A 21,638-nucleotide genomic window follows, 5' to 3' on the forward strand; every position below is an offset into this window, starting at 1 on the left:
CCCTTTTTTTTTTTTTTTTTTTTTTTTCTTTCGTCAGGTTTTGGTTCGTTCCCATAACGTCTGCAGAGGGAACGTAGAGCAGCACAAGCAAACAGAATTCCCCAGAATTCTCCAGTGGGCTTTTTTAAATGCCCCACCTTCTTTAACAAAGCTGTGTCCAAAGTTTCTCTCTCTCTCTCTCTCTCTCTCTCTCTCTCTTCTTGTTTCTTTCCCTGTCTGCTCCCTCACTGTGGATGATGACTTCTTAAAGCAGTAATTTGCTTTTCTTTCTTAAAGTTGGACGAGAGGATTGACACTAACTGCTCATTAAGTGTGTAGGGCTAGTACAGCCATGGTTAGCTTAGCTTAGCTTAGCACGAAGACCGGAAACAGCTGGACACGACTAGACTCCAGGTAGTTGGTAGAAAAAACAACTTCAGCGTTTTCGATAGATTTAAAAAACGAGATTTAAGGTGTTATTTGATATGAATAGTCAAATCTAACTCTCAAAATGTTGAACTAGTCCTTTAGGTTTCTCAGCTTTTCTTGGCCTTATTCTGCACTCATGAGATTTAACTGTTTTTACATCATACTGGTTTTTTTTTTAATGTCATTCTGGCTGCATGTTCCTGACCAGTGTTTTACACTCAGATGTTTTTTAAGTTGAGTGAGTAATTGTAAAAATGACAGCTTGTTTATTTAGTATGATATACACCCACGCACGTAGAAGCTGTAACATCCTGACTCGAGTCATAAAAACCTTTTTTAAGGCAAATATCCAACCACAACTTGTCTGTTTACCTCACTTAGTTACTGTGCTGTTGAGATGCCTATCAAGCGCTCTGTTCTAGCATGACTCACATGCAGCGTTCAGTGATAACAATGGCTGATTTGCCACTTTTTAAATTCTTGGTAATTTTGGAAACAACTGGAGGAAGACAAAAGAGAAAGCTTTTCAATTCTATCTGGCAGCTGTGGATTTTTTTACTAAAACGATAGCCGTCACTCGCAGACTTGGCCAATCCACGCGATCCATTCCTGTCACTTTTGCTCCTGTGTTTTTGGTTTTTGTAAAGCTCTGAAGAAACAGACGCCACCCTCAACCCTCTTTTTGAAGAAACAAACAGCCACTTGGCTCCTTTAACACATTTCTTGAAGGAAAGAGACGGTATTTTAGGCTAAAATCTCCCCATCTGTCTCCAGATGTTTGTCACTTGTTCCCTCAGTTGAACTTTAACTCCCTTGGTAGATAGTTTGGCTTGTTTTACAGAAAGAAAACAAAACATTGAATCAACTTTTCTTTTTCTTTTTCTTTTTTGCAGTGCGGTCAGAGTAATGTCAGTACATATCCTCTTTCCCCTGGGTGGGTTTCGGTATTTGGAATTCCTAGAAAAGAAAAGTGATGGAAAGTACTCCACCACCTTCCTGACTGTGGTGGAAAAAACACCAGGTGTGTGTGTGTGTGTTTGTGTGTGTGTGTGTGTGTGTGTGTGTGTGTTGTGGATGAGCAGAACAGTGGACAGATGTAAAGCTGTGTTGGTGTCAGGCTCCTACATCTAGTAATGTGTCTCTCCCAGGTTCGGACTCTTACAGTCGCGGAAGTGACTTATTTTGAAATGATCCCCCGTCCCTCCAGGAATTCAGCCGTGCAGGGTGTTACATGTAAACACACACTCTACTGCTAGTATTTAGTCCACTTAGCTAACACTAATGCAGTCTAATGCAACAGCTCTGCGGTAAATCCTCCTTCATGAAGGTTATACTGGGAAACTGTGAGAGAGAGAGAGAGAGAGAGAGAGAGAGAGAGAGGTGTTGATTCACCTGCATCATACCTCCATCTTTCCCAGCTGATACTCTCACTGATATACTGGTATCAGAGTATCAGCCGATTGATTATAAGACATTGCAGTCCAGGTATGCCAATTTGACATTCCCACAGTGTCCACTTCCTACCCTTTTTTTTTTTTTTTTTCCTGAGCTTTCATCCACATCTCTTCCTCAGCAGATGGGGTTTGTTCAGTCGCCGTCATGTGATTTCCTCTCATCTCTCTGGCACCACAGATCGTGTTTGAACAGACACAATGGTTACAGCCGCCCCTGTGTCTGTCCATGTACAGCTACCTGTTATCAAGTGACTGAACTTGCACATACGTGGTTGAAAGCTCTGGAAAAAGACTAATAAGCAGACATTTAGATATTTGTGTCAAACTGCATTGTAGGTATTTGTGACGTTATTACAGCTGTCACTTTATCCCCAGTGAAGTTCACTGTTAGATCAGCTGTTTGTGTCTTGTGTTATCTTTTTAGAAAACCTTAGAGATCCTCACTAGAAATGTTCCTTCACATTACCTCCTTATGTTAAACAACAAATACCAGCAGAGGTGTTGTTACCAGATTTCTTACATTCGCCTCTCAAGCATCGGTTTGTTTCTGTATCAATCGGACTCTGTTCCTGTTTCTCAGTAGTTTACTTAAATGGAAGGACAAACTCCTGACTTCACACTAACGGCGAAGACAGGGGCTGTAAGCCGTGTTGACGTACCCTCCTCCGGTGTGTGCTGAGGGCTCTGACATAAAGCTCTGGCTGTTTACAGAGTGCAGTCAAATGAGACCTGTCCGTCTCAGACTGGCACCTAAACGTCGCTTTCGACATCTGACAAAGTCTGTTGACTCAGTTCGCACGGATGTGGATTCGTTAAGTATTTCAGGGAGGTCAGGATTCGGGTACACAGGTGTTGTAGCGGTAGTTTAAGCTTTCAAAGCGGAGCTGTGTTTGGACTAGTGTGTGTGTGTGTGTGTGTGTGTGACCTGTACACAGGATTCATGGGAATGGAGGAAGCAAAGACAGAATTACAGTATTTATTTTCATTGCTTCATCTTCAGCCGCCTTACAGAGCAATTCAGTTTCTTCAAGCAGAAGTTTGACAATAAAACACACTGTGCTTTTGAAGGAAGTTGGGAGTTTATGGATTTATGTGAAGTGTATTTATGCTTTGACCTTCCCACACTATGGGGGGGGGGGAATCCATGTGCCAGGATCATGTGCCTCACATTTTCATATTTCTCTGCTGGAAGAGACCTGACATAGATAGCCATCTAAAGACACACACACAGTCCTCCTCCTCTTCCTCCTCCTCCTCCTCCTCGGTGTTTGAAGTGTGGGGGAAAGTTGGAGAAAAAAAACTCTTCTTCCTCTCAGTATCGCAGCAAAGAACAAGCAACACATCTGCATAGGTGTTGGTGTATGTTTGTGCAGCAGTGCATTTGTATGCGGGCGTGGTTGTTTGCAAATGTGAGAGTGAGAGAAACGCTGAAGACCAGCGAGTCGGACAGAGAGGTATTACACAGGGGTTAATTCAGAGAGCGGGCAGCGGGCCCAGCCCTGTGTAGAATAACATTATCTAACCCAAAACAACGGGGGAGCGGGGAGCTGGCCCACACAACCAGGCCCAGCTGTGCAGCCGGGGACGACAGCCAAGCCAGAGCTGGTCCAGGCCAAAGAGCAGCGCTGACACTCAGTCACTGCTCGACCGGACCAGGAAGAGCTGAACGCAACTTACAGGAAGGAAAAGAAATGTTCATATACGACTGAAATGCGTCTCACGGTGACGTTTGAAAACAGAAACCGACAAACCAGTATTTTAATATTCTTTAACAATAAGACGTCTCAAATTTTAAAATCTGAAAATAGAAAAAGTTGCATCATCGTTTCATTGTGGCATTTTTTTGCATTTTTAGTTATGTTGTTGAAATTTGTTTGTTTCAATTTATAGACGATAACAATAAGTAATCCGCCTATTGATAAATAATGAACACAACAGTTAGTGGCCGTCCTATTTATAACACTTCATTTTGTATTTACAATCAACAGCTTTCACCTTTGTTCCATCCAGTTTGAACAAAATTGTTTAATTATTTAAGTCAGGTTCTGGCTCGTCAGTGCACCTGCATGATGTCATGTGACACGCTGCAGCGAGTGAAGTGTAAAACCTTATACATGTGGGTTACTGTCCATCAATGCAACGTTTGTCCTGAGTGCCACCCAAGAATAACCGCGGTTGTGAAACTCATCCTGTGTTTTGGAACAGCCGAAATCGTTCTGAGGGCGTGCTGATGTATTTCATTAATCCACACGGTAGTTTATGCTTTGATAAGACAGTTGGGAGCATTAAAAATGTCCAAAGCTTCAGATTTCCACATTTAATCCTGTTCATCCAGCTGCGGGGCACGGAAACTTCCCCCGATCCAATTTGTGCTGCAGAGTTGGAGCTCGGTGAGATTGGCTCTGGATTGGGAATCTGCAGAGGGGAGGTAGAGGGGGGGGGGGGGTTATTAGTTGACATCTGTACCTCCATCACGCCTCAGTCACATCCGACATTGTGTCAATAATGTTACGGATAGTTGCATCATCGCAGTGTTTCACTCTTGTTGCTGCTCAGGTCGTCGAGTGAGATCAGAACCAAGGTGAACACACAGAGCCATTTCATGTGCTCTACCGCCTCCTACTGGATGAAAGAGGCTCCTACAACTTGTCACTCAGTCTCTACAGTGACCTGACTTCACAGCGAGTGAACGTGTGAGGATGCAGTGACACTTACCGCAGTGTAGACTGACTGTGGAGGCCTTTCCTCCGTTTTCTCTAACCGCCATCACAGTTTTGATGGTGATGGTTACATTTTCCCTGCGTGGTTTTAAAAAAGGTCAGAACATCAAAGATCAATCAGTCAATTATCCGCTGAACTCTCTTTGCTGATGCTGTAGGTGATTGATTATGATACGGATGATCTGTAAATCGAAACGCTGCGGGTCCTGAATGTTAACCCTCTGCAGTGACATTTCCGGCCACATGATGGTGGTAGCTGAACGTACTCGTCATCAGAGAGAGGAAAAGGACATTTCAGGTGACGTGTAAATGTTACAACAGCCTGTATCCTCAGTGGTACAGAAGGAAAAAGGGGCTTGAGACTGTGATGTTACAAGTTTGAATCCCTCCTCCCCAGCATCACCTTATTGAAGTTTCTCCTCAGCAACACTTTGAACCCACGTCTGCACACACACACACATACACACACACATATACATACACATACACACACCGCTGATTGCACTGTGCACCTCTGGGTCATGAATGCATGTATCTGCTGCTGTGTGAACATGAAGCAGGGCATTCATGAAAAGATGCATCCATGCTTAGCCTTGCCCTGAGGAGAGAACGGGGGGGGGAGGGGGGGGGTGCTCTGATGTTGCACTTCCTCAAAGTCTGTGGGCTGTAAAAGGCGGCTGAGGCCAACTGAGACTGAGGCTTATGGCTCAGGGAAAGACGATTTGACTTTCTTAATCAGACTCACAAACTCAGTCACTCAACAGCTGCGTCTTCCTTTTTTAAAATAGATATACATAATGATTAGTGATCTTACATAAAGCCTTCACTAGCTGCGTTTCCTCCAGCCTGCCCACCAGCTCTTCACACGGCACGGCGTGCTGTTTCTCTGCACGCCATATGAAACCATCGTCCCTCGTGGCCCGTCCTGCGTGTAGCCCCGTCGGCGTCCTCTGACCTCTCCTCGCTGTTCTGCAGCTCGGGACACGTCTGACAGCGGAGTAGAGTCACTGAAAGGATGAGTCGAAGGGACAGAGGATGTGTTGTAAAAGGGAGAGATGGATGTATTGTTTGGGGTGTCATTGTTTTGAGAAGAGGAAGTTTTCCTTTCATTTGTCTCAGGCTACCAGGAGAAGCATGTATATTTCATTTAGAAGCGCTAACACCAATGCTAATGCAGAACCGAGAATAAGGCATCTTGTATATATGAATGTATATAATGTATATGTGTGTATAAATGAATGTGAGAAACAGTCGTTTAGAGACAAAACAATTAGTCGATGGACTGAAAATTTAAACAGGTTTTTTTTTCAGTCTCCAAATGATCGATTGAGAAAATAACAGGGCAGATTAATAACTGTTATTTGCAGCCTGACAGTTGTATAATTGAGTTGTCTGCAGGTCAAACTCGGGCACAATGTGAAAAACTAAAGCTTTTGCTCTTCATCAAACCTCAGATTTTTTTTGCTTTCAACTGTGTTGAAATGGTAATAAACCACTGAATCTTAAATATTGAATATAGACACTTTTATTCAGGGACTGGAGGGATGAAATTTTGCGTGTGCTTCATCGGACTCACTCATGTTCAGAGAGGCATCTTGTTTTCTTCCTACAAACAGTCCCAACCTGAATATATTCAATTTATTATCGCATAAAAACAGGACGTTCTCGATTTTGAGAAGCTGGACCTTGTAATTTTTGATGCTCAAAGTAGTTGCTGGTAAATCTTCTGTCAATCAACTAATGGATTAAGTGACTAATTGTTCCAGCTCATTGTAATTTTGTGCCTCGACAATTAAGCTTCTTTTATTTTAATTTTTCAATTTCTTTTGTGAATCAGAAGCAGAAAATCTTTGTCATTTGCAACCACAGGTGCAAATAAAAAACCCCAAAAAACCTCAGGAAATATGTGCACTGGTGCCACGATGTTGCTGCGGTTGAATTTCCAGTTCCAGTGTGATATGGCCTAGTTCTGACTCTGCTGCTGCTGCTCTTCCTCACTGTGTGACCAGTCGCCTCGGTGCGTGTGCTCTCTCTCTCTTTCGTTACCAGGGAGACAGCGAAACCGTCTGGAGCCAATGGACACCATTTTCGTCAAGCAAGTGAAGGAGGGAGGCCCCGCCCACGGAGCTGGACTCTGCACAGGTACACACACACACACACACACACACACACACACACACAGTCTCTATGGAGACTCCTCCTGATAACTGGTAGATCCTACGATTAACTGACTGTCTCACATCTGACCCCGAAAACGCTGTTTGATGCCAAGATTTCTTCATGTCTGTACTGTAGGTAATTCCACTTCCTTGTAACCTGCCAGGAAAAACAGAGATGAGTTACAAAATAACAGATGGCTCCTTCGTGGGAGGTTGAACAAAGTGTAATATGCACACTGTTATTCCAGCCTTCCCTTCATTCTGTTTTTCTACACCTCCCACTTTACTCTTCTTATTAATCTGTGAATAATTTCAAATTGTAAAGGATAAAAATACTCCCTTCTGGTGGAAAAAAAAAATGAATCAGCTCCTTTTTAATTTCCCTGAAATGGAGGTGACAGCTGAAGTGTACTGCAGGCATTACGCCGGGTTAGCACTGTGTATTACAGGAAATGTCAAGAGGCCTGGACAAACCCTGTAAGCTGTATGCTTTTATCTCCTCTCCTCTCTCCTCTTCTCTCTCCTCTCCTGGGACGGGGGGGGGTGTTTTCCCACAATTATCCAGTTTCTCTCCTAAACTCACCTTCTTGTAAGATGGCCATCTTTAGAAAAACTTGAATGGATCCTAACAAGGGGACCTTTTTTAAATAAACTCGTATTGGTATTCTGCTTTGATGTGTAAAAAGATGTGTGTTTGTGCTGGAAGAGGCGACTGCAGAGCGTTTTACTTGGTCAATAATCGTATTGACTGGGCTCCAGGTAATTGTCCCGAACAGTTTGAGTTCACAGACCCAGCAGCGCAGAGTCCCGTCATGCCGCTGTGAGCAGAGAACAGCAGGATTGTAATTTATTCTCAACGTCTTTCCAGGGGACCGTATTGTGAAGGTGAACGGAGAGAGCATCATCGGGAAGACCTACTCGCAGGTCATAGCGTTGATCCAGAACAGGTAAGGTCACCGTCGCTCTGCATTGCATTATACCCACTTGAATTAGAGGTTGTTTGTTGGTGAAGCAACTAAGAAAACTTCAAGCAAGGCAGTATTATCACCATCATAGGAGATCTGTAAGACTACAGTTAAGACAGTTATCTTCTTTAATAATAAGTTGATTATTTTGTGTATAAAATGTCAGAAAATAGTGAAAAATATCTGCTGCCGTCACAGAAAAACTGTTTCTCCTTTCTCAAAAATGCACTTAAATGATAAATTAGTTAACAAAACCGATGCCAATTAAGTTTCTGACGATAAACTAAACTCTCTGCATGTCTGGGGAAACGATAATCTACAGTGGGAGTCAGTAGAGGGCCTGCAGCAAATTTTGGGAACGTTAATCCAGCCCTGATTTGAAGAGAAAATATGCACAGTGAAAGAGCCAGACTGACTCAGAATCTGGCGCTCAAGATCTAATCTCTTCACTTCCAGCGCTCCGCCGCATGTTTGTGGACTAATGACACAGAACTTTTTCAGGGGAAACGCACAGTTCATTCAGTGTTTTTACGCAGAGAGTCATTTTGCTTATCGCCAACACGTATCGCACTCCATTAAAACTGCAGCTGTTGAAGGTCATGTCTTGGAGCTCGTTCTCTTGAGAAGCATCAGTTCTGTTTTGAGCCTTGTGTTATAACAGTCCCTCTCCCTCTTTTCATTTCTCTTTCTCCCACTTTCACTCTCACTCTCTCACCCCCCCAAACACACACCCTCACATCTATCAGCGATGCCTCACTGGAGCTCTGTGTGATGCCAAAGGATGAGGACATCTTGCAGCTGGTAAGCGTTCATTCATTAATAAATATTGTACTGAGTTTACCTTTATTTTATTTGAAGCAAGTCGTCCATAAACACCCACAGAGATTATCTGCAGTTTTAATGCCAGAGCTGTTTAACCTCTATGTAAAAATGACAGCTTGTGGTTTCAGGAGGAGTTAAAGTCTAAGTCTGGAGATATTTCATATTTAGCTTAATGTCAAAAACAGACAATGAATTGATCCGACTAACAAATGAATGTGTGAATATCCAAACATCCCCTCCCTAAAACCACAGATTGTCACTTTTACATTAATGTGCAGGTGAAACAAACCAGAAACAACATTCTTACTGTTCGTCTTTCATGTGTTTGGTAGGTGACAGGGTTTATGCTAAGCTAAAGCTAAACATGTGCTGACTCGGCTCTGTACTTCATGCACTCTCTCAAACAAAGATCTCGACTAGCTATCTATACCTACATCGTTGATAATCTTCCACTGGATTCAAGCTTGAGTGATTCATAGACATTTCATCGAACTGTCCTGACAGGAGTGAGTGGGCAGTTATTCAAATCATTAAGATTAGAGGTTCACCTGTGAGGAAACAGGGTCTGCTTTTCTAAGCACTGACTCAAGCCTAAATCCACTTTCTTACTGGTTTTGACCCCCCCCCCCCCCCCCCCCCCCCCCCCACCCCCCGGCTTCCCATCACCCGGATGAGCTCAGCGATGCAAACAGCCAGCCCACGCCATCAGTCAGGGTCCAGAGACCGACAGACGATAAAAACAGCGCCAGGCCACGTCAAACCAGTCGCCACACGTTATTCACCTCTGTTTTGGGAAATTCTCTCTCGGAGCAGAGAACGGAGTCAGATCCCACTGTGTTGCTAAATTCCTCACATAGCTTGTTAGCTCGGCCGCGGCTTAGCAGAAGCCACAGAAACTTGCTTTTGGCGTTTCTGGAATGACTGAGCACTCACAAGGCTGAGGGTTTTCTAAAAGAAGCAAATTGGCCTTTTTATCTCCCCGTTGAGAAACACACGAGTTTAAAAAGTTAAATTTAGAGCTCGATGTGCCGGATAGGGGTTGTTTTTTTTAAGTCTGCAGTTCTTTACAAAGTGTCTTCTATAAGACACGTTTAGACTGTAGAGATTCTGTATCAAAATAAACTGAAGGAAAGGAGAACACAAGGTGCGATTGAACTGGTGATTTTAAAACACAATTAATCCTCATTAGTAAAAATCCTGATACTTTTTATCACCTTTTTTTTGCAATTCTTTATTTAGTGGATAATTAGAAACATTTCACCAGTTACAGAATTATAGCCCTGCTCCTGAAAAGTCAGGAGACAATCCAGTAAGTCATCTACATTTCAAGACAGGAAGAAAAAGACAAGAAATGTATATTACACATACCAAACATACACGAATAGGTGTCCAGCCTGACGGACAAACAAACCAAGGTTCAAGGTTTGTTATCCAGGAATTTATCCATCGTGTATATTTCATTAACCATCTCTGCATCTACATAAAGCGTCTATGAAATGATTGTTGATGCTGTGGAGTTCACACTGAGAAGAGTCCATTCATATTGTTTTGGTGAGATGAGCGAAGGCATGCAGATGTGTCTGTGTGTGTGTGTGTGTGTGTGTGTGTGTGTGTTTTTTTTTTATGTGTGTGTGTGTTTTGGGAGACATCGAGCCCACTCACTTACCGGAGGGGCTGCAGCTGCAGTCAGCTGACTCCCTCTCAGTGCACTATGTTGACAGGAGTGAGCGAGGGAAGGAAGCGAGCGCAGATCAGGCAAGCGTGGCGGGTTTTTTTTTGCGCTTCGTGCCCAGAAAGTGAAACATATATGACAGAGCGGCGTCCGAACAGACCGTGCGAGAGGCTGGCACAGAGGCGGAAAAGACGATAGTGGAGAGTAGCACAAATGCGAACCCAGAGAAGGGGGGAGGGGAGGAGGGACCACAGAGAAGAGCAGGTGAGAGTGACAGAGCGAAGGAAAGAAATGCTGAGTGTGTTGGGTGGGTGGGGGGGAGAAAATCCGGCCGATGTTTTGTGACAGCGGTTGTTTTGTGGGCGGAGGAGAGAGTGGGGTAAGAAGAGGAAATAATGGGGATGTGCAGCAAATCAGAAGATATTCAGGTCTGTGAAGAACACAGCTGAAGTTCACCTCCACTCTTCTTCTCTCTTATTCTTCCACTGTCCGACTGCGATACATCTCCGCTCAGCGTTCCCGCGGTGGGGATATACATTTAGCCTGTGCTGAAGTTACCTGTCTCACCTCCATCGTTGGCGTTTGTACCTCTCATTTCTCTGTGTTCACCTGTTTACTTCTCTTTATTCCCCTTTTTTCCCCCCTCTCTGCTTGCCCTTCTCTAACATGTGGACTGCAGTTTTCCAGGGATATCACTGCTCTGGTAAGAAGGGAAACTGTACTAACTAATCACTTTTCATGTAAGTGTCTCTCTCCAGATGATTCACAGCTTTTATGACAAGTTGAGCCACTTTGAGAGCTTGTATCTTCCCCTTAAAAACCCCATGTGTATTTTCCCATGTTTACTCTGGATTAATACATGCAGGTTTTTTTTTTGTCTATACCTGAGTAGCAGGTTGAAAGAAAAAGACGTGTGCACTGGGAAAAAGAAATGCCCTGACATCATCCGTCAGCAGACACGAAACAGTTTCTGTACTTTCCTTATTCAGGAAATTGGCTTCAATTCTAGAGTTTGGTTTATGCAAATCCAGAGGGAGGCACCCGGCAGCAGGCTTGCTGCTACTGCTGCTGCTGCTGGTGCAATCGTAACTTGACACCTTAGGAAGAGTGCCATCGATTAAAGTCCAGCACCATAACTCTCTCCCCTTTCATTTTCCCAAGAGCGTTTGCGCTGAAAGGATGTGGACATAGAGCACATTCAGTACGCAACCAGGAGTTTTCTTTTTTTATCTGAAGACGTCCATGATGACACTCGAGTGGAGAGTGATCAGGGTTATCACGAGCAAACTTTGAGTGTTTTTCTCCAAGTTTTAATCAAGGAAAGTACCTTAGTTTCTACAGTGACGGTAGAGTTGTGGAGCCATGCTGACAGAATTAGCATTAGCTGCCAAAGGCAGGCAGAGACGTCCCCCGTTCTCCCTCTCCTCATGCCTCAGGGTACGCTCTCCGGTACCAACGGTAGGTTAGCCTCCGCCAGCTTAATCCTTACTCCTGGCTCCGTGGGTGGGTTCATTCTGGACTTTCCAGCCTTCTTTCTCTACTTATTTGCCTTTCTGGCTGTCCCCTTTTTTTTCTTTCCCCCACATCTGTTTCCTCTCTTGGTGGTTCATTTGTATCGTGGCATACTGTAAAATTTGTTTGCCTTCTCCTGGGAAAAGATTGAGGAACGGTTAAGAACAATAGTGGTGTTTGGTTTGGAAAAACTGGAGCGCTGTGTCTCTTTTAGCATGCTGTTGTTTTATTTATAACGACAGGCAGAATCCAGTTGTGTGTGTGTGTCACTTACAGTTCTCCAAGGGAATGCAGGGACGGTGTTTGTCTTGCTGATAATCTCATCATCTTAAACAAAGACTCTTGTCAATAAGTGACACTCGGATCACCACTCCTTTTCTCACTCTCAAAGTGTGAGTAAATACATTGCCGTGGTGCGGTTGAAAAAAGGAAAAGATTGAGACTGTAGCTTTAAAGGGAGATGAAGTCATAGGTGAGATGTGGCAGTAAATTTCTCTTTTATGGGTAGATGAGATTGCCCTAAAGTTCAGTTGTAGTCTCCTAACGGGAAACTGAAGAAATGAATTGACTGAAATAGAACAGTCTTTGTATTCGTGGCTATTTTCGGATTTGAATTTGCGGCGGTTGCTTTTATTGCTCAAGTCTGATCGTTTCACAAACAGCGCTCCCTGTTCTGTACAAGTCTTACAGGAATAGTCTGTTGTATCCTGTCCCTGGGTGGGGGTCATGTTCTCCTGGGGTTTAATGTGATCTAGTTTAGCTCTCAAACCTCTCACCAACCAAAGTGACATAATGTCCCATAATCTCTTGCAGGCATATTCCCAGGATGCATACCTCAAAGGAAATGAGGCGTACAGCGGAAATGCCCAGAACATCCCCGAGCCCCCTCCCATATGCTACCCTCGGATAGAAGTGAAGGCTGCGGGCATGGCCCAGTCATCAGAGCCTGCCGCGGTCAGTGAGACCCCCCGAGGGCCGGCTCAGGGACCAGAAAGACGAGGGGGGACCGCTGAAAAGAGCTATCGGGTGGAAATCCCTGTCCCGCCGTCCCCCCCACCCCAGCAGACGTCAAAGTCTCAGACCGTGGCGTGTGTCTGTAATGACAATGCGAGGACAGTAGCCATGCCTCCTGATCCAGTTGACAGGGGGTCCCGGGTGGCTCGGGCTGGCCCCAGCCACAGGACAGAGGAAAACCGGTACGGTTCTCCAGCAGATTCTGGCCCAGCCAAACCCAGACCCCTTATCCCCTCAGTACCGGGGGGCGCACAATTGCAGTACCCCTCTTCCCATCCCGTAGAAAGCCCAGTCTACTCCCCTTCTTCAAGTTCTCGACCTGGTGCGCTCTATCCCGACCCCTTATCCCCATCTGTGCGGGCGCCTCTCACTGTCGCCTCACCGGACACGTTCTCCACTGCCAACTCGCCCAGCACCAACCACTACTCACCCTCCCCCACAGCCTCTTCCACCTCCCCACACCAGAACATCGACTGGAGGAACTACACCACCTATAAGGACTACATTGACGCCAAGAGGCTGCACACGTACGGCTGCCGCACCATCCAGGAGCGCTTGGACAGCTTGCGTGCAGCTGCCAATTCTACATCCGCCTACACCCAGCAACGTACGCCTCCGCCTCCTCCTAGCAGCGGTCAGAGAGGGGCGCTGGGCTCCCAGGTCAGACAGAGGAGCACATCCAATGACCGAGCCATGGACGCAAGTAGCCAGAGTACCGAAGTGACAACTCCGTTGCGTAGCGTCTCCCAGGAGAGGCTTGGAGGTGGATCAGAGAGGACGGTACTGACCAGGAACTGGCCTCGGAGCGCTTCCCAGGACGCTCTGCCCTTCTCCACCCCGACAGGAGTTACCAAACCTCGGGCGCGGTCTTGTGACTACCTGGTTCAGCATCCTGCAGAGTCAGGCGGGGTCGACAGGGCAGAGTTTGAGGACAGGCTGCTGCTGTGCCAGCGAGAGGACGCCAGAGCCGGCAGGCAGGGAGCGGGCGTGAGAGTTTTACCTCATCTAAACAGGAGTCTCACTGGACAGGAGGATGAAGGGCGAGGGAGTGGATTATCTAACTCACCGTTAGCTGCTCCTGTGTTTACTAAAGGTACGACGGATTCTCTACTACCATCAAGGACAGACGGTCTCATAATGAGACCCTCGCGTCTGCCTGTCAAAAACGCCATCTCAGACCCTTCACCTGCCTTATCCTCCAGTAAAACCACAGACCCTCTTAAAGACCAAAGAGCTGCCGTCATGGGCAACCACCTGGGCTACCCCTCCCCTCTGCACCTGCAGCTCAGGGGCAGGGCTGACAGTCTGAAAATGGAGAGCAGGTCGGATGCTGGGTTGGCAGCCAGGTCCTCCTCTTGCTCTGGTCCATCCTCTAAACTGCCCATGCAGAGACAGATACAAAGTGGAGTTGTCCCCGCCTCCTCTGGTACCTCCGCCACTAACGGAGCTGTGACCCAAAAGCCAAAGGTCAGAGACACCTCCAGCTCCAGCAGCACACCGGCACGGATTAATGGTGGACTCGTAGAGGGTGTAGAAGGACCCGATGCAACGGTGGTGGTCCTAAGAAGGGACAAAAACTCCGGACCCGCTCACATCCGCCCTCCGTCCTATGTACTGGCTGTCAAAGACAGCCAGGCTGGAGCGACTCACAAGTCGCCGCCGTTGGTGAAGGCCGGCTCTGCAGATGGAGCGATGTGCTGGATGTCTAATGACGGCTGTCGCGAGATGCACCTCAGGAGGCTGGGAGACACGCGGCAAAAGTCTGGCTCCAATAACCTGGACGACTCCCTGGATTCGATCCCTTTCATAGGTAAGACTGCACTAATCCCCAAAACCACCGTCTCTGAAACCTTGTTTCTATAGCAACAACAGTGACAAGGGAGTCCTGTAAAATGTCACAGCATGTTTGTATCAGTGAGAAAGTGTGTTTAAGCTTGAAAGCATGACTGACTCTGGAGCCATCAGGTAAATTTTATATCAAATTATAGCATAATATATAAATATTCATACATAAACAGTTAAAACCTGAGCTTTGAATCTTGATGCTTTTTATTAGTACAAACCTAAATTTACTTGCAGCATCAAGTATTTAAAAGTTGGCATCAGACTCTCTTCATCTTGTTTACATATTTCCTGATATTACCAGGAAACGTTTCCAATTTTAGACTCTATGTTGATAAGGGAAATTCCCTATACAGCTGCTTTTTGCTAAGAGGCATTAAGAAATTATGTGAAATGAAAAGGGCTTATGTTGGGAAAAAAAAGAAAACTTTAAAAGAAAATGTTTAAATATGGAAACTGAGATATCACATAAGCACTAATATTGGACAAATTAAAATGATGCCCAGCCCCCTTACGTAAAATACTGTAGATGTTCTGTACGTGACAAGTGGGCCAGATCGTATTTCCATCATGAAATTCTATCAGGGGTTTTACTTGGAGCTCCAGCTTTCACACAAGAGAAGAACTGATCTGCAGTTGCAAAGAAAAGGGTGTGTGTCTCTTTATACTGTGTGAATACCTTGTGACAGGCAGTTAAATTACATTTTTATATTAGCAGAAACTCCTGTGTCAAAATCCACATTTTAATTGGGCCTAGCTGGTATTTCTATCCATGATTAGCTATGTGTGTAACCTTGAATTGTCTCCCTGTGCTGTGGACACACACACACACACACACACACACACACACACACACACACAAAAACTACAGTAAACACTCTCTCCAATGGGAAGCAAATTACAAAAAGCAACCCGAAGCTTCCTTCTGCGCCAGGAGCCTTGTGGATTGAATCACAAGAATACACTTACTCACTAATCATGTGTAAGCTTGTTCATTGTTGACCTACTTATGAGACTACAAGGAAATCTAGTTCCCGGACGTTTTATTCAAAGTGTTGGTTAGAAAAACGCACACACGATATGTACATTCTTTAAATGTCAGTCACAGTGATTACAGAGTGTTTAAAATGTGAAAATGAATTAGTTCTTTGTGGCATTGTGAACTCAGGATGACACTGTTTCAGGTGTGTGATTATGTGTTAGTGTGACACTGTACTGCAGGCGACTATGACGTATTCAACCCACCCTTTGGCATATGAGTAGACACACACACACACACACACACACACACACACACAACCGCTCCCTGAAATGTCTCATATTCCCCTCAGTGCTGTACAGCTAGAGAAACCTAAGATCATCATCCTAATGGACTGTGACATAACAGAGAAATTAGAGAATTCTTGCAGCAAACGGCCTCAGTTCGATTTCATAGTACACTTCCAAACAGTGAGAGCAACAACTGCTGGATGTTAAGTATCTGCCAAACATTTTGTGCTGAGAAACAGAACTGGAGCTGCTGAAGCACATGCAAAATGTCACGTCCCCTCTTGTTCATGAAGACGAAGAATCCTTGTTTCTCGAGTAATTTACTTATTGTGGTGTTTAAAATGAAGTTGATTGGTGTTGTTTGAAGTGGCTTCCTCTGCGTCTTCCCACATCTGAGCCAACTTACTGGCAGACAGAAACCTAACAAGCTCGAACTCAACCCGGCATCCTCAGCTGTTTCTTCATTGGTGACTCAAAACCAGCCAATGGGAGAAGCTCTTGTATCTCTCGGCGTGTCCCAGACCCTGCAGGGGTTAATCGTATCCTCTTTTAGCACCATTTTCCTCCAGTTTCCCTCTAGCCCCATCCCCTTTGGTTTTGTTGCATTTGGATGTAGGTTAGATTTTATCATTGCACATCCCCGTGTTGTTTATTTAACACCAGTGATGTGAGGCTGTGCCTTTTTCCGGAAAACATCAAAGCGTGTTTTTCTTTTCTCTTCTTTTATTTTTCATGTCGATCACGTGTGGTGGTTGTAATTTGACATTTTGGGAAATACGTTTATAGTCTACAATTAAATCATTATCACACTCACAAGCTAGAACCAGGAGCTGGTTAGCGTAGCTTAGCATAAAGACTTGAAACAGGGGGGAAACAGCCAGCCTGGCTCTATCCACAGGTTAAAAGAAAATACACCTCTAAAGGCAACAAATTAATATGTTATGTCTTTGTTTGCTTCATACAAACTTCATATCAGAAGATTACATCAGAGTAGTATCCAGATTTGTAGAAAGAGAAGATAGAAAGATTTATAGATCTGCATTTTTGTGCAAGTCTGTTCAAAGCGGAATCAGTCTCGATGTCTGAAACCGACGTGGTACGTGTCAGACATCACTGGCTGCCGCCGTCTTCCCAGAAACAGAATTAGAGGTATACAAACAAGTGATTAAGTGAAATGGGCATCTGCCTTGCTTGGAAGAAATGAGGGCTGTTGGTGCCATGGGAGATGTCTTTGAGGTTGGTTTGCAGGGGGGGGGGGGTTCACAGCAGTGATCTGTGTACAACTAACAACCAGGATCAGATGTTTCACATTAAATTGTGCCATTGGAAGTCAAAAGTTTTGCATCAGTGCACTGGCATCTAGAGGAATTGAATCATTCAGACGTGTTTTGCTCTAGTTCTTTTCGACTTGCGATGGTGTGATTTGCAGTGGAGGCTGTGTGGGCTTTTTTTCATGAAGTTAAATAATAGCGACAGTTGCATTTCATGAGACGGATTTATAAAGATTACGATTGGTAATCGTACCGATACACAAGACAACAGATATGAAGCGCTACAATACTCTACTTCATTCTAAAACAGTGTCTAAGAATATAATATTGCTTGTGTTACATTCAGTCTCGCCTGTCTGCCTGCAGCACCAGCTGTAGATATGATTCATTTCAAGTATTTGTTCGTCATGCGCGTCTCTTTAATTTGTTTTTAGGGCTTGCCATCCTGCTGATATTGCATATCAGATGTTATGACACACTGCTGTCTGTGATGATGTAATGTTAGCTGACTACCTTGCATGTGTGTATTGAAAAAGGGAAGGTGTACCGGCTTTATCTTTGCAGCAACGCCTGTCTGCTGGTTGACGTCGCGTCCCTGTCGGTGTCACTTTGCTTTAGCTCCATTCCCCCTTATCACAGCGTTTTACAGCTGTGTGCTGAAATGTTTATTCAAGCTGAGATAGCAGAGATGAATTACACTTTGTTTTTTTTAATCGTTTAATTTGCAATTTGGCGTTTCCTGTTGCAGTTTACATCTGACTTTATACCAAAGGTGTTTTCGCAGAGTTCAATCATGCTCATCCCCAAACCCCTCCACCTTTGGTTCAAGGCAGTTTACAGCGATAAAGATCGAACATTCAACACTTGAAATTCTTATTCATTTTTGAAACAACGGGTCTTTGATTTCAGACAGAAGAAGACAAAAGCGCGTGTTTTATTTCCAGCTGGCGACTGTCGATTTTGTCGACTATGATGACGATATTTTTAACAAACTTAACAAACTTAGGTTGTCGTTAGAAAACGGCGTCTCCGGCTGGTTCATGTTAAATTCCAGGCTCCAGTTTGTGCCCAAGTGTTGTAGCTAAACTTCCCTCTTTTCTCATCCTCAGATGAACCATCCAGTCCCAGTCTGGACCTGGACAGCGCCCCCATTCCCGCCTCTGCTGTCATATCTGGAGCGCCCATCATCACCACCATCCCGCCCAGCCCCACCTCTCCATCCCCTCTCATTCGACGACAGCTGTCACATGACCAGGGTATTTTCATCTATTTATTTATTTTTTAATATCAGATTAGTAAACAAGGTCTGTGACAGTTTCTGAATTTGACAGTACAAGCCTATGGACACTTTCAAATGATTGTTTGACCCTCTCTTAATAGATTCTCTCCGTCTCACAATTATTGAGTCAGATTCTGGTACAAAAACTGAGCGGTCCAAGTCGTACGACGAAGGTCTGGATAACTACCGGGAAGAGAGCAGAGGGTAAGTTGTATAACCACAGCAAACGCCATCACATCATTAGAAGAATGAAGGATTATAGTTGGTTCGTTTTCCTTTCACACCAGAGAAAATAACTGCACCGAGTGTTAAAGCTCCTTTATATCAGATAGTGGGGAAATGACTCTAAAGATTACTTACTATCACTACTTCTATACCATTTATTCATCTCTTTTTGACATGATGAATATCTCATTGTGGAACAAAACTACAGTCATTGTATAATGATATATATTTTATATATTTTTTCTGTCTCTTCCCCTCAGGAGGTCTTTAATACCCGGCCTGAAAAGTCTTAGGAAGGTGAGTCCTGTCTGCATTTTTATCAGCTGTGCGCACCTGTTTCATGCCTGTTTTATCAGCTCATTAGTTCACACCCAGGAGATAAAAACGTCTACTGCTGAAGTTTGAATATATTATGGAAAGTAGGGACGGCTGTAAAAGCAACATCAGGCGTTTTAATTGGTAAATAATTGATTCAGAGGGCGTAGGAGCATATTTCTATGTGTTTCATCAACCTCCCTTCAGTATATCCTTGAAAATGTGACATTGAGACACGGCCAGTGTAATCCTTGATCTCTCAGTATTTCCATTTCTTTAATGAGTCTTTCAGTCTTTTTTTCTAAAAGCTTCCTGTCATGTTTTGATAAATCACAGGCAGTGGACAGGTCATCGGAAGATTCGGGGTCCAGGAGAGATTCTTCATCCGATGTCTTCTGCGACGCCACCAAGGAGGGTTTGCTGCATTTCAAGCAGCTCAACACAGACAAGGGCAAGGTGTGTGCTCTGCCTCCACGCAGCCCTCGTGTCATGTAACTCACACACTGACACAGAAAACGTAGTATACACCTACAGATCTGTGTGCACACAAACACACACACGCATATATAAGCTCTACGTGACCTGTAGCTTGGTTTATAAACAGTAACAGGTCTCACCTTGTTTGACTGTATCCTGCCTTTGACCTTGTTGTATAAAGTCTCATATTGTCCTCAAGGCAGTGATTTTGTGTTGTGATACCAACAATAGCAGCGTTTTTGACATAAAAGATGAATTTAATTCCCTCCATTTTGTTCTGTAAAACCCTCTTTCTGCAGCGCGTCGGAGGCGGTATGCGCCCGTGGAAACAGATGTACGCCGTGCTGAGAGGCAACTACCTCTGCCTGTATAAAGACAGAAAGGAGGGGCAGGCCCACGCCAACTGCCAAGCCGTGGACGAGCCGCTGCCGATCAGCATCAAGGCCTGCCTGATCGACATCTCCTACAGCGACACCAAGCGCAAGAACGTGCTGCGGCTGACCACGTCGGACTGCGAGTACCTGTTCCAGGCCGAGGACCGAGAGGACATGCTGGCCTGGATCAGAGTCATACAGGAGAACAGCAACCTGGATGAGGAGGTAAGAAACCGTGCACTCAAACTGCCGAGGAAGTCGATCAGTTGTTGCGCAAAAAAAACACTGGCACAAGACGCGGCGCCTCGTGCCAGAATCACCGGCATGAGTGGCATGTACGAGCGATTAGTGCAAGTACCTACAAACAGAATTAAAGAGCGGTTCAGACCTGTTGTGAGTCTCTGGGTGGTTCTGCAGTGTTTTTCTTAAAAGTTCTTTTCTCTTTTACTGGCATACCTTGGCACGGCGTCTCCCACAGTTCACAAGGTGTCACTGGGACGGACGCCCCGGGGTCTTTATGCCGGGTCGCCGTCCAGGTGCAGGTCCTCTGTTATAACACTGTTAGTGTAACATTACCTACAGCGCTGCGGAATATTCTATTGTCCGTTTCGAGGACTGTCTCGTCCTCTTGGCCTCTTTCCATCTAAGTCAGTGGCCTGTTTAAGCTTTAGAAAGATTATTATTAATATTATTATTACTATTATTTCAGGTGATCATCTGCTGATTTCCAACAGCAGAACTTGTTGAAGGTGTGAAGTTCCTCTTTGGTCACATTTTTTATGAATGAAACTTGCCCACAACTGATTTTAAAGAATGTCAATGATGCAAATAATCAGAGCTCAGTTAATTGACAGAACATTAATCTGCAGATATTTTGATGATCGATTAATCGTTGGAAATTTTTCAAGCTAAAAAGACAAAAATTGTCTCATATGTTGGTTGGACAAAACAGGACATTATATAGACCAGTCCAAAACATTATGTCACATATAGTGAAAATACACATGGGATGTTTCTTGCTGTAAACTCACTCCACTGTGTCTTAAAATAGTCGAGTCCCCCCCCCCCTATTAGAAACTTAAGCCCGTCTTCTTTTGAGGGCCTGACCACACTGTCCGCACTGTGGCATTCCGATGGTCTTACCTGCGTCACCTGATAGCAGCAGGTTATATAAAGATCCATTATGACCTGTGAGGGGCGAACTGTTGCACCTGATGCCTTAACCATCATCCTTTGTGTCTCCATTCTGTTCCGCTCCCCTTTTTCCTTCCTTCCGCTTTTCTGTCTTTTTTTTTTTTTTAGAACGCGGCCTTCACCAGCCATGACCTCATCAGCAGGAAGATCAAGGAGTACAACACCTTGATGAGGTAAGGCCAAGTACAGGGGAAGGGGGGAGGGGGGGCTTAGGGAGGGTCCTCACACTTTGGACAAGTTCACACAGAGACCTGTGGCAGTTAAAGCTCATGTAGCGTCTGTGTCCTCGTCTTAACGCGCAGCCCGACAGGCAGCAAGACCGAGCCGTCGCCCAAACCTTCTCGCCAGTCGCTGAGCATCAGACATACGCTGCTGGGAGGCAAAGGAGAGACCAAAGCAACAAGTCCACACTCACCCAAACCTGAGCAGGAGAGGAAGAACATGCACAAAGGTGGGAAAGGAAAAGAGAAAGGAAAACAATTTCATGTGCGACACAGTTTAGTTTCTTGTAAGCACTGTAATCAGTATCATTTCCTGTTATTATATTTCTATTTCCTATTTATCATTTATAAGCAGTATATGAAAATGGTTTATAACACACTGTAATGTAGTTGTCAGCAGATATAAAGTATAAGATAAAGTGTTTATTGATGTAGTTGTCAATAA

The 21,638-nt window shown here is 44.7% G+C and overlaps 1 protein-coding gene across 5 annotated transcripts in view; it reads left to right on the plus strand.

Annotated features, from left to right (window-relative positions):
• arhgap21a (Rho GTPase activating protein 21a) overlaps positions 1–21,638 on the plus strand; it is a 79,640-nt gene that overhangs the window by 48,298 nt on the left and 9,704 nt on the right. For 3 of the 5 annotated variants that reach the window (XM_087169948.1, XM_087169947.1, XM_023431444.2), the window contains 11 exons: positions 6,632–6,724; positions 7,610–7,688; positions 8,453–8,507; positions 12,526–14,536; positions 18,218–18,364; positions 18,489–18,591; positions 18,873–18,909; positions 19,264–19,383; positions 19,704–20,003; positions 21,081–21,145; positions 21,275–21,423. In XM_087169948.1, coding sequence (XP_087026074.1) covers positions 6,632–6,724; positions 7,610–7,688; positions 8,453–8,507; positions 12,526–14,536; positions 18,218–18,364; positions 18,489–18,591; positions 18,873–18,909; positions 19,264–19,383; positions 19,704–20,003; positions 21,081–21,145; positions 21,275–21,423 — 3,159 coding nt within the window. Of the gene's footprint in view, positions 1–6,631; positions 6,725–7,609; positions 7,689–8,452; positions 8,508–11,353; positions 11,659–12,525; positions 14,537–18,217; positions 18,365–18,488; positions 18,592–18,872; positions 18,910–19,263; positions 19,384–19,703; positions 20,004–21,080; positions 21,146–21,274; positions 21,424–21,638 lie in introns of those variants that run through there. The other 2 variants (XM_087169946.1, XM_023431447.2) reach the window with 2 other exon arrangements.

The sequence above is a fragment of the Seriola lalandi genome, unplaced genomic scaffold, assembly GCF_002814215.2.
Source record: "Seriola lalandi dorsalis isolate HSWRI2012SDOR001 ecotype SW California unplaced genomic scaffold, Sedor1 jcf7180002054923, whole genome shotgun sequence".
Lineage (NCBI taxonomy): Eukaryota > Metazoa > Chordata > Actinopteri > Carangiformes > Carangidae > Seriola > Seriola lalandi.